General features: G+C 45.2%; 1 protein-coding gene across 5 annotated transcripts in view; it reads right to left on the minus strand.

Moving 5' to 3' along the window:
• The window catches only part of KDM2A (lysine demethylase 2A), a 132,527-nt gene that overhangs the window by 36,290 nt on the left and 80,868 nt on the right, over positions 1-15,369 (minus strand). For 4 of the 5 annotated variants that reach the window (XM_070067682.1, XM_051826502.2, XM_051826510.2 and 1 more), the window contains 4 exons: positions 11,422-11,600; positions 4,887-4,993; positions 4,456-4,549; positions 1,203-1,356 (listed from right to left, as the gene is read on the minus strand). In XM_070067682.1, coding sequence (XP_069923783.1) covers positions 1,203-1,356; positions 4,456-4,549; positions 4,887-4,993; positions 11,422-11,600 — 534 coding nt within the window. Of the gene's footprint in view, positions 1-1,202; positions 1,357-4,455; positions 4,550-4,886; positions 4,994-11,421; positions 11,601-12,451; positions 12,611-15,369 lie in introns of those variants that run through there. The other variant, XM_051826522.2, reaches the window with a different exon arrangement.

Raw genomic sequence — 15,369 nt, forward strand, 5'->3', positions numbered from 1 at the left:
GTCAGGGAAGTGTTAAATGCATGTAAAATGTAAAATGATTAGAACAGAGCCCGGCATTGTGGCGTAGTTGCCACATGTGATGCCAGCATCTCATATGGGCTAAGTTAGGGCATAAACAGCTTGCTTTTTTATTTTTTTAAATTTTAAAAATTTGTTTATTTGAAGGGCAGAGTTAGAGAGAGAGGGAGACAGAGACAAAATTTCTATCTGCTAGTTTACTCCCCCAGTGTCTGCAATGGCCAGTGCTGAGCCAGGCTGAAGCCAGGAGCCAGGAGGTTCTTCTGGGTCTCCTACATGGGTGCAGGGGCCCAATACTTGAATCATCTTCTGCTGCTTTCCCAGGTGCATCAGCAAGGAGCTGGATCAGAAGTGGAGCAACCAGGACTGGAACCGGCATCCATATGGGATGCCAGTGTTGTAGGCAGCAAGCAGTTTTACCCACTCTGCTACGGTGCCGGCGCCAAGATTTATTTAATTATTTGAAAGGCAGAGCTACAGAGAGAGAAGGAGAGACAGACAGAGAGATCTTCCATCTGCTGGTTCATGCCCCACATGGATGCAATGGCCAGGGCTGGGCCCATCAGAAGGCAGGAGACAGGAGCTTCATCCAGGTCTCCCATGTGGGTACAGGGACCCAAGTACTTCAGCCATCTTATGCTGCTTTCCCAGTGCATCAGCAGGGAGCTGGATCTTAAGTGGAGCAGACAAGACTTGAACTGATGCCCCTATGGAATGCTGGCACCACAGGTGGCAGCTTAACCTGCTACACCACAATGCTGGCCCCCAAACCCTTGTTCTTTACAAGCACTTATTTTGGAACTAGTGACTTGATTTAAAAAAGAAATAATGAATCCACAATCTAGCCTTCAAAGCCTTTCTCTAGAAGAGCCAGTAGTTCCTCACCAGGGGTGATATATCACCTGCAGAGCAGGCCTTCTCTGTAGAGATTCTGAGTTACTAGAACTCATGTGGGAACCAAACATGTAGATCTGACCCTACTGGCAATTCTGACATACCTTTAATGGAAAAGTACTGCCTTTAAAAGTTTTTTAAAAAAATATATCTTCAGTACCTGCTCCATAATGACAGAAAAGGACACCATTGTTTGCCACCCTAGCATCATAACCACTGTCGGCAATAATCCATCAACTATTTTCTGTAATAAAAAGTGGCTGGCACCCTTCTTGTACCATCTCGCTCACCTGAAGGAATGACGAAGGTATAGCCCTGCTTGAGCTCAATGCGCTGGCAATCTGATACCCGGTCACCCAGAAAGATGTCTCCCTGTTTCCCTGACAGCAGCCAATTCTCGTACAGCTCCAGGTTGTGGGCTGTAGGGGGGATGAGCCAGAAGACCTGTGAGTTAAAAAACTTCAGTCTGTTAATAGCCATTGACATGACCCAGTCGTCTCCCTCAACTGATGAACAGGTACGTGAGTGAAGACCACCAGGTTAGAGAGGAAAGCAATTCTCCTAGCCTACAGAACTAGACTGGGAAATTCAGAGAGCCCAAGAAAGCAAATCTTCCTCATCCTTCACTTGACCAAGTGGCATTAGGGCCTCCCTGGAGTTTGAATCTAGAACCCAGAACACAGCTGAGACTGAGAGCAGAGGACACCCATCCTGCTAGCTAGGCAGTGCCTAAGATGCCTCTGGCTGTCTAGAGGCCTTGGAGACCTAAGCAGCACAGTGAGTTAGATCCATATAATGTCTCTGAGAGACCAACTCCAGTTGCTTTATTTCAGAGTAGTCACTAAAACCAGTAAGATAAAACTTTTAAGACAGCACTAACATGGATTAACTGAGGTTAGCATTTCAGCACAGTGAGTTACACCGCTGCTGACCATGTTGGCAATCCATATTGGAGTGCCGGTTTGAGTCCTGGCCATCTGTGTTTTTTTTTTTTTTTTTCCACTTATTTATTTATTTGAAAGGCAGAATTACCAAGAGGAAGAGACACAGAGAGATTCTCCATCTGCTGGTTCACTCTTGCAAATGGCAACAACAAACTGGGACTGGACCAGGCCAAGGTCAGGAGCCAGAAACTCCATCCCCATCTCCTGCATGGGGGACAGGGGCCGTCTCCCCTGCTTCCCCAGGCCACAGCAGGGAGCTGGACCGGAAGCATAGCAGCCAGCACTTGAACTCATGCCAATGTGAATGCTGGCGTGGCAGGCAGCAGCCAGCCACTGGAAACAGTTGGTTTAATTAAGCATTTACTGTGTTTACATTTAGTGTGGTCATTCTGGCTGAAGTGTCCCTCCTGTCTGTTTTCTTCCTTTTTTTTCAAGACTTATTTATTTGAAAGGCAGAGTTACAGAGAGACAGAGACAGAGAAAGGCGTCTTCCATCTGCTAGATCACTCCCCAAATGGCCGCAACAGCCAGAACTGGGCAGATCTAAAGCCAGGTGCTAGGAGCCAGGAGCTTCTTCCAGGTCTCCCACATGGGTACAGTGACCCAAGCACTTGGGCCATCTATTGATTTCCCAGGCCATAGCATACAGCTGGATTGGAAGTGGAACAGCGGGTACTTACAGTACCCATATGAGATTCTGGCACTGCAGGCTGTGGCCTTATCCACTATGCCACCGGCCCCATTTTTTTTTTTCTGAAGTTTTATTTATTTGAGAGGCGGAGTTACAGACAGACAGACAGAGAGCTCTTCCATCCACTGGTTCACTCCCCAAATGGTTGCAACACCGGAGCTGGGCTGATCCGAAGCCAGGAGCCAGGAGCTTCTTCAGGGTCTCCCACGTGGGTGCAGAGGCCCAAGCACTTGGGCTGTCCTTTGCTGCTTTCCAAGGCCATTAGCAGTGAGCTGGATCAGAAGCGGAGCAGCCAGGACTCAACCTGGTACCCACATGGGATGTCAGCACCGCAGAGGCTTAACTTACTATGCCACAGCATCAGCCCTGGCTGCTCCACTTCTAATCCAGTTCCTTATTAATGAGCCTAGGAAAACAGCAGAGATGGTCCAAGTACTTCGGCCCCTGCCACTCATGTGGGAGAGTTAGATGGAGTTCCAGCTCCTGGCTTGAGCCTAGACCAGTCCTGGCCACTGCAGCCATTTGGGGAGTGAACCAGCAAATGGAAGACCATGTTCTCTCTGCCTTTTAAAATATATAAAAAACAGTGCCAGCATCCCACAGGAGTGCTGGTTCGAGTCCTAGTAGCTCCACTTCCAATCTCCCTGCTGTTGGCCTGTGAAAGCAGAAGGTGGCCCAAGTGCCTGGGCCCCTGCCATCCATGTGGGAAACCTAGACGGAGGTACTGGTTCCTGGCTCCTGGCTTTGGCCAGGCCCAGCCAGGCCATTAAGGCCATTTACGGAGCGAACCAGTGGATGGAAAATTTCTGTTTCTCCTCCTTTCCTTGTAACTCTGTCTTTCAAACAAAGAAATAAATCTTTAAAGATTACTGTTTCCTCTCAGAAACGCATTCACTTCAGGGGCCGGCAATGTGGCGCAGTGGGTTAAAGCCCTAGTCCGAAGTGCCAGCATCCCATATGGGTGCTAGTTCTAGTCCCAGCTGCTCCTCTTCCGATCCAGCTCTCTGCTATGGCCTGGGAAAGCAGTGGAAGATGGCCCAAGTCCTTGGACCCCTGTACCCATGTGGGAGATCCGGAAGAAGCTCCTGGCTTCAGATCGGTGCAGCTCCAGCTGTTGTGGCCATCTGGGGAGTGAACTAGCAGATGGAAGACCTGTCTTTCGGTCTCTCTCTCTCTCTAACTCTGTATTTCAAATAAAATAAATAAATCTTTAAAAAAAAATGCATTCACTTCCAAAAGAAACAAAGGGCGATAAAGTGTAATTCTATAAACCTCTGATACTATTTCCAGATTTCCATTCACACATAGCATTCAGAAGCTCTGACAAGCTGTCATGCAATCCTTGCTGAATGGGGATAATCTCTCAAAGCCCATTTACATCTGCAAAAGGGCTAAAGGCTTCCTTTGGTCACACTTCAGATCAATGTCTCTGTACAGGGAAAGTTGGTTTGGATCCTAATTTGCTGATTCCATTGTGAATCTATTCAAAATCTGGTACGTCTCCTTCTACTTCATCACTACACTTCCATGTGTTTACCACAACTAAATAATTACAAATAAAAATCAAGTCCATATGAACGTGGATTTGATCTTACAGGTTCAGAAATTATCTTGTCCTCCTAAAATCACTTCCTTAACCTTGCCTTGAAGAACTCTGCTTTGGGAGTCTAGAGACAAGACCGCTGAGGTTTACTAGGTACTGTGCTGACAGTGGTGTAATCACAGCAGACTGGATGAATATGAAACTGCTCACTCTTGGCCAAGGTCATCTTAATCTTCAGTTTTCTCTAACTGGAAGAGGGACAAGTTCCTCACAAATTCATTTCCAGAGTACAGTAAGTATACATGAACTGAGCAAAGCCACATAACCAGCTTCCTAGCTCAAACCCATCACAGCCATGACCATACCTTTCCCCCTTGATGGATGTGATACCAAACAGAGGTACCACCAAAGTCCACATGGAAGTCAGTATAGCAGCCTCGAACACTCATTAGACAGTACCTGACCCAAAGAAAAGCAGGAGCATTAGTGTACTAACGAAAGAGGGCATGCCTTACCATAATGTCACACTCTGCTTTTGTGTACACCCCCAACCTTCCACCTAAACAGCTCCCAGCAGGTGGCGGGAACGCAATTTCACATCACATTACAAAAAGAATGGTCCTTCCCCTTTAACCATGAGACCACATGCTGTGGTTCTCTCTCACATACTCCTCTTAGAACTGTGAAGTCTACTCTCTAAAAGCAAGTCTTCTTTTGGATCATTCAGGACAGAGAGGAGAGCTCTTGAGGGAGTCTTCCCCCAGCACAGTGAGGAACTGCAGGGTGAGTCACTTACTTCTGCACTTTAGGGTACTGCATCTCCAAGATGGCATTTGTAGATTCAGTCTGACTTTCTTTTAAATGCCTTGGCCACATGTTGTCTACCCAGTCAATGAAATCCACCTTTAACAAAAAACACAGGAAACATTTAGATCCAAGAGAAGGGCTGGGATTAAAGAGGAATTTTAAAAGAAAAATAGAATTCCTTGAAATATACACCAAAATACTACAATTTACTTTTGTGTGTGTGTGTGTGTGTGACAGGCAGAGTTAGACCGTGAGAGAGAGAGACAGACAGAAAGGTCTTCCTTCCATTGGTTCACTCCCCAAATGGCTGCTATGGCTGGCGTGCCGCGCCGATCTGAAGCCAGGAGCCAGGTGCCTCCTCCTAGTCTCCCATGCGGGTGCAGGGCCCAAGCACTTGGGCCATCCTCCACTGCCTTCCTGGGCCACAGCAGAGAGCTGGACTGGAAGAGGAGCAACCAGGACAGAACCAGCACCCCAACCGGGACTAGAACCCAAAGTACCAGCACCGCAGGCAGAGGATTAGCCTAGTGAGCCACAAAAATGCTACAATTTAATCAAAAGCAAATTAAGGCAAGCTGTTGGTGAACCTTAGTTACTAGGAAAACATTCTAGAAATAATTATTACATGAGAATAAAGGCCAATGGTTCTAGCAACACAAAGACAGCACTGACTCAAGTGGAGTCATCAAGTGACATAGTAGTGTCCAACCAAGAATTCTCTGCTCTGTCAACAATGGCATAATTTGCTGTATTTTTTTTTTTTTTTTGATCCAATAAAAGGTACTTTCTGGACGGTACCTGTAAACTCAGCACTGTAAAAGTGTAGCTAAGATACCAAATGTTTAAAAAAAATAATAAAAAAGACAAAATACGGGGCCAGCGCCGTGGCTCACTTGGTTAATCCTCCCCCTGCGGCGCCGGCATCACATATAGGTGCCGGGTTCTAGTCCCAGCTGCTCCTCTTCCAGTCCAGCTCTGTTATGGCCTGGGAAGGCAGTGGAGGATGGCCAGGTGCTTGGAGCCTGCACCCACATGGGAGACCAGGAGGGGGCACCTGGCTCCTGATCAGCACAGCGCCGGCCATGGTGGCCATTTGGGGAGTGAACCAAAGGAAGGAGGACCTTTCTCTCTGTCTCCCTCTTTCTGTCTATAACTCTGCCAAAAAAAAAAAAAAAAAAAAAAGACAAAATACAAAGAAAAGAAGGGCCGGAACCATGGCGCAGTAGGTTAATCCTCCGCCTGTGGCGCCAGCATCCCATATGGGTGCTGGTGCTGCGTCCTGGGAAAGCAGTAGAAGATGGCTCACATGCTTGGGCCTCTGCACCCACGTGGGAAACCCGGAAGAAGCACCTGGCTCCTGGCTTCGGAATGGTGCAGCTCAGGCCGTTGCGGCCATCTGGGGAGTGAACCAGCGGAGGGAAGATCTCTGTCTCTCCTTCTCACTGTCTGTAGCTCTACCTCTCAAATAAATAAAAATCTTAAAAAAAAAAAAAAAAAAGAAAAGAAAAAAAAGAAAAGAAAAGAAAAATCCAGCCTGGATTTACAGTCTTTCTTGGGCAACATACTACAGAAACTGCTAGGTTAGAAATCAGAGCCCCAGGTTCGTCAGGTCTTCTCGAAATCATGTGACGCTTTGGAATTCATCTGTAAAATGAAGGTAATTATTTCCAAGGGATGCTGTGAGGATTACATGCAAATACCTGCTACAATTTTTGAAGTAATGTTATCAGAGTTTAATATTCTGTTTTAAATATTATCTGCTGAAAGAAATGAGATCAAAAGCAATTAAGTTTATTTCAACATCTTACAGTGAATCATAGCACGCCTCCCACTGTCTGTACCCAATCACTGAACTCCTTGAGAGCCTTCGGTAGATCAAGAGTGACAGCCACACAACCACGAATCAGGACATGCCTCCAATATCTAGCATTAGTATACAGCCATAAACACACTTGTGGATTTGATCAGTGTATCTAGACAAACAACATGTGCAGATATCCCGTGGAAACCCAGGTGTTAACTGTGGGAGAGTGGACAGGATATCAATGACACGGAAGAAAACAAGCAAGAGGACCAATACTTAAGGTTAAGCTGCTGCTGCTTTTCAGAGAATTCCTGCTCAGAGCAGACAGTTCTAACCAAGCATCGACTGGGCCTTGAGCACTGAATGAGTACCAAACACCCTTTTCTTTCAAATGCAATCTACTTTCTGTTCCTTACTGTAGATACCTGCGTCTCTCATCACCTTGTTGTCATTTGGAAAAGTCTTTAACAGAATAATAATATATTTGCTCCATAGACTGTATGTTCTCAGTCTGGACAGGGAAAGAAAGGACTGGAACACAGCCATTCTCTCCTCCCTTTCTTTGGTAGTTCACGTATCACGTGACTACCCAGAGAATGTGTGGTGATGCGTCTGTACTTTGCTTCTTGGGTTAATGTTCAGCGTCTGGATAGGCTCCTTGCTATGGATCCTGATCCGTATGGGAGCAAGTCTCCAGCAAGGATAGCCACCAGCTTCAACATGTTCTGCACCAAAACCAGGGCCAAACTGGCAAGGAGCCCAGTAACTAGGACCCAATATTAATACATGCGAAAACAACTCACCCCCACAAATTTCCTTTTCACAAAACAAATGTGGACACAGTAGCTGCCAAGTGAGTTTTTCTACCTCTCAGTCACCGCTAGAGTAACAGCAACAAAAAATCCTTCACATCTCAGCACAGAACACTTCATGCCAGCTACCAAAACCGGCACGTACCAGCTATCCACCTCACTCCCTCATACCTCCCCTACCTCCTTTCCTTCCTTTTTTTTTTTTTTTTTTTTTTTTAAGACTTATTTATTTGAAAAGCAGAGTGAGAAGAGAGAGGGAAGAGACAAAGAGATCTTCCATCTGCTGGTTCACTCCCCAAATGGCCACAACAGCCAGGGCTGGGCCAGGACGAAGCCAGGACCCCAGAGCTCTATCCGGGTCTCCCACATGGGTGGTAGGAACCCAAGTACTTGGGTCATTTTCCACTGCTTTCCCAAGCACAGAAGCAGGGAGCTAGTTCAGAAGTGGAACAGCCAGCACTTGAACCAGCACTCTGATAGGGGATGCCAACATTGCAAATGGCAACCTAACTGGCTACTCCACAACACTGATCCCCAAAGCCCTATTTCTACACATGCTGTCCTTTAGGCCTGCAATTCTAGTCTCCCTCTGTATGCCTCAGTATTATTTTTTTTTAAAGCACAACTTGTCCATTTAAAGATTAATTAATTTATTTGAAAGGCAGAGTTACGGAGGCACAGAAAGGGAGAGTGCGAGTGAGATCTTCCATCCGCTGGTTCACTCCTCAAATGGCTGCAATGGCCGGAGCTGGGCCAATCTGAAGCCAGGAGCAAAGAACTTCTTCCTGGTCTCCCACACGGGTACAGGGACCCAAGGACTTGGGTCATCCTCCATTGCTTTCCCAGGCCATAACAGAGAGCTGGATTGGAAGTGGAGCAGCCGGGACTCAAACTGGCACCCACATGGGAAGCTGGCACTGCAGGCAGCAGCCTTACCTGCTACACCACAGTGCTGGCCCCAAGCAACCGGGTCTTTAACTGCTACATTGCAGTACTGGCCCCTGCTTCATTATTTATTTCATATCAAATTTAGATATCATTTCCTTCCAAGAGCTTCCCCTAATTCTCCAGTTTAGATTACGTAGTTTCTTCTTATATGCCCCCATACCTTTCTGTATTTATTTACTTTTGAAGCACTTACCATATTGTAGTTTATTAAAATGCCTAGTTTCTGGGACCAGCACTGTGGCACAGTGGGTAAAGCTGCCGCCTGCAGTGCCAGCATCCCATATGGGTGCCAGTTCGAGTCCTGGCTGCTCCACTTGTGATCCAGCTCTCTGCTATGGCCCGGGAAAGCAGGAGGATGGCCCAAGTCCTTGTGTCCTGCACCCATATGGGAGACTAGGAGGAAGCTCCTGGCTCCTGGCTTCAGATTGGTGCAGTTCTGGCTGTTGCGGCCAATTAGAGAGTGAACCAGCAGATGAAGACCTCTCTCTGTGTAACTCTGACTTTCAGATAAATAAATAAATAAATAAATAAATCTTTTAAATAAAATAAAATGCCTAGTTTCTTATCTTTCTTCCCTATGAGTCTCTAAGCATTTTGAGGACAAGAATGATTTTTCACTCTGTCTCTAGCACATATTCGATTTTTTAGCATGCCATGGGCATTTGATAAACTGTTAAGCAAACTTTGAAGGTGGTGAAGACCACAGTCATCAAGAGATTATGTAACTCTAGGTTTAAGAAGCAACAATAGGGGCCCAGCACTGCGGTTCGTGGGTTAAAGCTGCCATCTGCAGCGCTGGCATCCCATAGGAACACCATTTCAGTCCTGGCTGCTCCACTTCAAATTTAGCTCCCAGTTTATGCACCTGGGAAAGCAACAGAAGACGATCCAAGTGCTTGAGGACCTGTACCATGTGGGAGACTGGGAAAAAGCTTCTGGTTTCAGCCTGGCCCAGCCCTGCCTACTGCAGGCATTAGGAGAGTGAACCAGTAGATGGAAGATTCTCTAACTCTTTGAAATACATATATAAGTCTTAAAAAAAAAAAAAAAAAAAAGGAAGCAACAGTATGAAATGGTCTGCATTTTGACTGTGGTGGAATTCAACATGAGTAAATATTTATTAAAACTCACTGAACTATATTTTATTTCTAAAATGAGTGTGTGCACCTACTGCTTGTCAATTTGACCTCAATAAAGTTAGTGTTTTAAAATGCATTAAGGAGATATACTGGAAAATACTTAAGTAACTGAAGGTATGTATAATGGGGAAAATATCAGTAGAATCAGCATGGCATTGCTTACATAGCCAGGTCATAAAAAGCCTGCTTGCTTTTTAAACGGTAACCTTGGTTAAAGGTCACTCAATCTTTCTGGCCAAGCTTTAGGTCCCTGAAACACACTGCTGCATTGTTGCTTCAGCCCTCCAGTTAATTTTCTATCTCTAATCTATTTCATAGGTTCTATTCTTATTAATTTTTATAAACTGATAAAGCTGCTTTATCATTAAAATTGGGGATAAAATGAATAAATTCAAGATGCTACAAAGAAGGTGTCATGTGTAAATACTCACATATTTCTAAATCTTAATAATGGAAATGTATGATCCAGGTCATTTTATATTTATAGCTATAATCATTATTTTTGAATTAAAATTGTAGGAATATTAAGGAAATAATATTTATAAACAAGGTTGCATTCTTACATCATTCTCTTAATGAATCATTTACTTAAAACTTGTTTTTTCATTGGGGTGGGTGTTTTGTTACAGTGGCTTAAGCCACCATTTAAGATGCCAGCATCTCATATGGGAGTGCTGATTCAAGTTCCAGCTGCTCTGCTTCCAACCCCGCTCCTCATGATGCGCCTCAGAAACCACCAGACGGTGGCGCTAACATGTGGCCCCTGCCACCCATGTGGGAGACCAGGATGCAGTTCAAGCAGTCACCACATTTCAACTCTGAAATCAAATGGTATAATTAGGGTAATTTCAGTGGAGACAGGATAAAACACTGAGACCTTGACTTCAATAAAATGACAAGAACATTCCAAGACCTACAGTACTATGTAGAATGCTTGAATCAATCAAGTTCAGAATCAGGAATTCAATGGATAAAAATGGTTGAAAACGACAGTGTAGGGGCTGGTGTTGTGGTGCAGCAGGGTAAGCAATAACACAGGCATCCCATATCAGAGGACCAGTTCAAGCCCCAGCTGCTCTGCTTCCAGTCCAGCTCCCTGTTATTGTGCCTAGAAAAGCAGTAGAAGATGGCCCCGTATTTGGGCCCCTGCCACTCATGTGGGAGACCTGGATGGAGCTCTGGGCTCCTGGCTTCCTTGCAGTCGTTGATGAGAGAACTGAAAGCTGCTAACTCTCTCTCTCTGCCTCTTCCTCTCTATCATTCTGCCTTTCAAATAAATAAAATGAACCAAAAAGAAAGACTAGGTATATTCCAAAGTGAAGCCACGCCGTCTCAGGGAAATGTGCTCTCAACATGATACAGACACACACTTTACCAAGAGATGGTTACATTAAAATCTGTCTTCAGGAAGACAAAATACCAAAACAAAAACACTAATTTTCCCTTAGAATAGGTTGTCACCCAGTACTACTAATCACCTACCAATCCTACTTGAGAAATCATTTCATTAACGCTCACCGGTTCTAAGCAAACTTCCCATCAATACGCATCTCATCAACTGAGGTAAGACTCCTCTCCATTACACGCAAAGGCCCAAGCCCATGATTAGGTCAATGGTGATGCTAATCAGAATGGCCCCCTCCTATACAAAGTTAAGTGATTTTGAAAAATGAAGAGTCTCCTAAAAATACATGTTATTCATATCAAATAGTCTTGCTTACCTTCAGGTTAATCTTAATATGTACAAAAAGCCTAAGTCTTCCAGTATTAAAAACAGCCCTTTTGGTGACACTGACAAATTGAGAAAATGGTTAGACTAACCGTGGAGGGCCTCTGCACCATGTTTTCTAGCCTGGTGTGGCTGAACTCTAGGCTGATGACATTATAGAGCTTCTCTCGCTCCTCTTCTGGGGTCTCGTAGTAGCGAGTCCACTGGGCCATGGTCATCTCAATGCCCTTCTGTGTGTTCACATCCATGACATCCACCATGCGGCGACTCCCTACCACGAAAGACACATTGATTACTTCTACTGAGCCACTAGTATTTTTAAATACTTGCATAAGAACATGAAACACAAGTGGGAGAAAATAAACTGTCCGTTCTTATGTAAGGTATCAGTAATAGACAAGGAGAGAGTTCTCACTTGAGATGGACAATCATAATCAAATTCCAGAGAATTGAAAAGGTGGTAATTTTAAAAATAACAATGATTCCTTCTGGTATGTTTGTTACACCATCAGCTGTTGAATCTTTTATGTAATATCTCATCTAATCCTGACAATTCTAAATGCCAAGTCCTAATCTCCATTCCATACATGAAAAACAGGTATTAGGTAAGTTGCAAGACAAGAGCTTAGGCAACCTACCTATAGAGACAAGGCTCTTATCAATGGAGCTCTATCTGCTTTGATGCAGGTTTGAAGGGAGACTTAATCTGTTCCACGATTTGAATAAATGAACACTAGATGCCATTTGAATTTGTCCATTCTGCTATGCAATGGGGCTACAGCATCAGTAGGCGATATATTTCTGTGGACCCACCACTGTATATGCAGCCCACTGTTGATTGGAAAGTTACCTAATGTGTAACAATACTTTAAAATGACTACAATGACAAATTTTATGTTACCTGTATTTAGTCATAATAAAAACTTAAAAGTAAATGCTTTAAGAGTATAGAGCAAAATAAAAGCAAAGTTGTAACCTCCCAATGCTTACAGAGCATTAAGTACTCTGTGTATGTAGACTATTTAGAAAATAATGATATGTATATCATTATATACAATGACAGTCACAGCAGTGACTAACATTTACCGGGATTTCAGTATGTGCAGACTTTGTGTTACATACTTTTCCCTGAAGCACTTGCCCCAGGTCACACAGCTAAGTGACTACTGGAACTGGGGTCTGAGTCCAGACACTTTCACTGCGCAGTCCTGGCTCCCGCACAACAAGCTGTATTCACAAAGTGTACATGACAAGAGGGCTTCCTTCTTTCTGGGACATAAACTGGCATTGGAGGAATAAAATTCTACGTGAGGCTGAGAAGAACTGGACTAGCAAAAACACAAATGGATTATTGTAATCATTTGTTCACTGCACTGTGACAATCACTAGTTATTCAAGAAACAAAAACATGTAAATTCAAAAAACTGGAAAATCAGCCGTAAGTTGACATTTCTTTTTATTTCTAATTGATACAATAATTGTAGTATGTATTCATGGGGTAGAATATGACATTAAATACATGCATACAATGTATAATGACCAGATCAGATTAACTGGCATATCTGTCACCTCAGGCATTGACCCATTTTGGCAAGATTTAAAATTCTCTCTACAAGCTATTTCAAAGTAATTTTTTTGGACAGGCAGAGTTGGACAGTGAGAGAGAGAGACAGACAGAAAGGTCTTCCTTCCATTGGTTCATCCCCCAAGTGGCCACTAGGGCCGGTGCTGTGCCGATCCGAAGCCAGGAGCCAGGTGCTTCCTCCTGGTCTCTCATGGGGGTGCAGGGCCAAAGCACTTGGGCCATCCTCCACTGCCTTCCCGGGCCACAGCAGAGAGCTGGACTGGAAGAGGAGCAACTGGGACAGAATCCAGCGCCCCGACCGGGACTAGAACCCGGGGTGCCGGCGCTGCAGGCGGAGGATTAGCCTACTGAGCCGCGGCGCCGACCTCAAAGTAATTATTGCCAATCACTGCCTGTAGTGCCAACATCCCGTATGTGTTCTGGCTTGTATCCTGGCTGCTCCTCTTCCTTTTTTTTTTTTTCTTCTTCTTCTTCTTCTTTTTTTTTTTTTTTTTTTTTTTTTTTTGACAGGCAGAGTGGACAGTGAGAGAGACAGAGAGAAAGGTCTTCCTTTGCCGTTGGTTCACCCTCCAATGGCCGCTGCGGCTGGTGCGCTGCGGCCAGCGTACCGCGCTGATCCGAAGGCAGGAGCCAGGTGCTTCTCCTGGTCTCCCATGGGGTGCAGGGCCCAAGTACTCGGGCCATCCTCCACTGCACTCCCGGGCCATAGCAGAGAGCTGGACTGGAAGAGGGACAACTGGGACAGAATCCGGCGCCCCGACTGGGACTAGAACCCGGTGTGCCGGCACCACAGGTGGAGGATTAGCCTATTGAGCCATGGCACCGGCCTGCTCCTCTTCTGATCCAGCTCTCTTTTATGGGCTGGGCCCCTGCCACCCACATGGGAGGCCCAGAAGGTGCTCCTGGTTCCTGGCTTCAGATCAGCCCAGCTCCAGCTCCAGCCATTACAATCATTTGGGGAGCAAACCAGTGGATGGAAGACCTTTCTCTCTGTCTCTCCCTCTCTCTGTCTGCAACTCTCTCAAATAAACGAATCAATTAAAAAAATACAATCAGGGTTGAGATTGTGACACAGTAGGTTAAGCCTCGGCCTGCAACACCAGCATCCCATATGGGTACCGGTTTATATCCCAGCTGCTCCTCTTCCAATCCACCTCCCTGCTAACAGCCTGGGAAAGAGGTGCAAGATGGCCCCTTTAGCTACATAGGAGCCCCAGAAGAATGACCACCAGTAGATGGAAGATCTCTCTGTCCCTTTCTCTTTCTCTTTCTCTCTAGCTTTGTCTTTCAAATAAATTTATCTTAAAAAAAAAAAAAAAAAAAAGAGAGAGAGAGAGAGGTGGGGCCTTTGAGAGGACTCCACAGTAGCACTGTTCTCCTTGCACTAAAAGGCCTTTCTCCCTCACTCTCATCATGCAGTAAATGTCCTTTGCCAGGCGCTAACTACTTGACAGTGGGTTTCCCACCCTCCAGAACTATAAGCCAAGAAACTTCTGTTCACTATAAATTACCCACTCTCAGATATTCTGTTACAGAAGTACAAAACAAACTAAGCATAAGGGGACATATGGGACATCTAGCAGCCCAAGATTTGCATTTTATGAGTACCAAGAGGAAAAAAGAGAAAGGAGCAGAGAGAATATTTCAAGAAATAATGGCTGAAAAATTCCCAAATTTGATAAAAAACATGAACATCCGAAAACCTCCACGAACCCTAGGTAAGATGAACTTGAAGAGACCCACAACTGAGACATGTTATAATCAAACTTCCAAAGGCAAAGAAAGCCACTTGGAAGTGTTAGAGAAGTGACTCTGATCATACAAAGGGATCTTAGTAAGATTGTGAGCAGTATATTAGCATTTTGTTGTTGCTGCTGGAACAAAACAACTGTTTACTTAACTTACAGCTTTGGAGGCTCAAAGTCCAAGATGGAGGGCCCCAGAGGCTGAAGCAACTGTGGCATGCTGTGGGGCCAATGGATGGCCTCTTGGCAGGAGTGTGAGAGAGGAGGGAACACATGGTGAGATAGGGTGATTAAGTGATCCCGGGGTCAGTCCTGCTCTTTTATAACTTTGTCTTGATGGGACCAACGGGAGTTCCACAGCAACCGGGCTGGTCCTCTCTTAGGGCAGTGACCCAGTTACCCTCCACTAGGCCTTCTCTCTCACATTACCGCACTGAGGACCAAGCATCTGACACGTTAACCCATGGAGGAAGAAGCACATCCGAACCATAGCAAGCAGTTTTCTTATCAGAAACTTTGGGAGTGTAGGAGCCACTGAGCCAATACATCCAGAGTATTTAAAAACAAAGGGGTCAGCACTGTGGCACAGTGGGTAAAACCGCTACCTGTGACCCCGGAATTCCCATATGGGTGCTGCTTCGAGTCCCAGCAGCTCTACTTCTGAACAACTCCATGCTAGTGCACCTGGGAAAGCAGCAGAAAATGGCCCA

The sequence above is a fragment of the Oryctolagus cuniculus genome, chromosome 1 (genome assembly GCF_964237555.1).
Source record: "Oryctolagus cuniculus chromosome 1, mOryCun1.1, whole genome shotgun sequence".
Classification (NCBI taxonomy): domain Eukaryota; kingdom Metazoa; phylum Chordata; class Mammalia; order Lagomorpha; family Leporidae; genus Oryctolagus; species Oryctolagus cuniculus.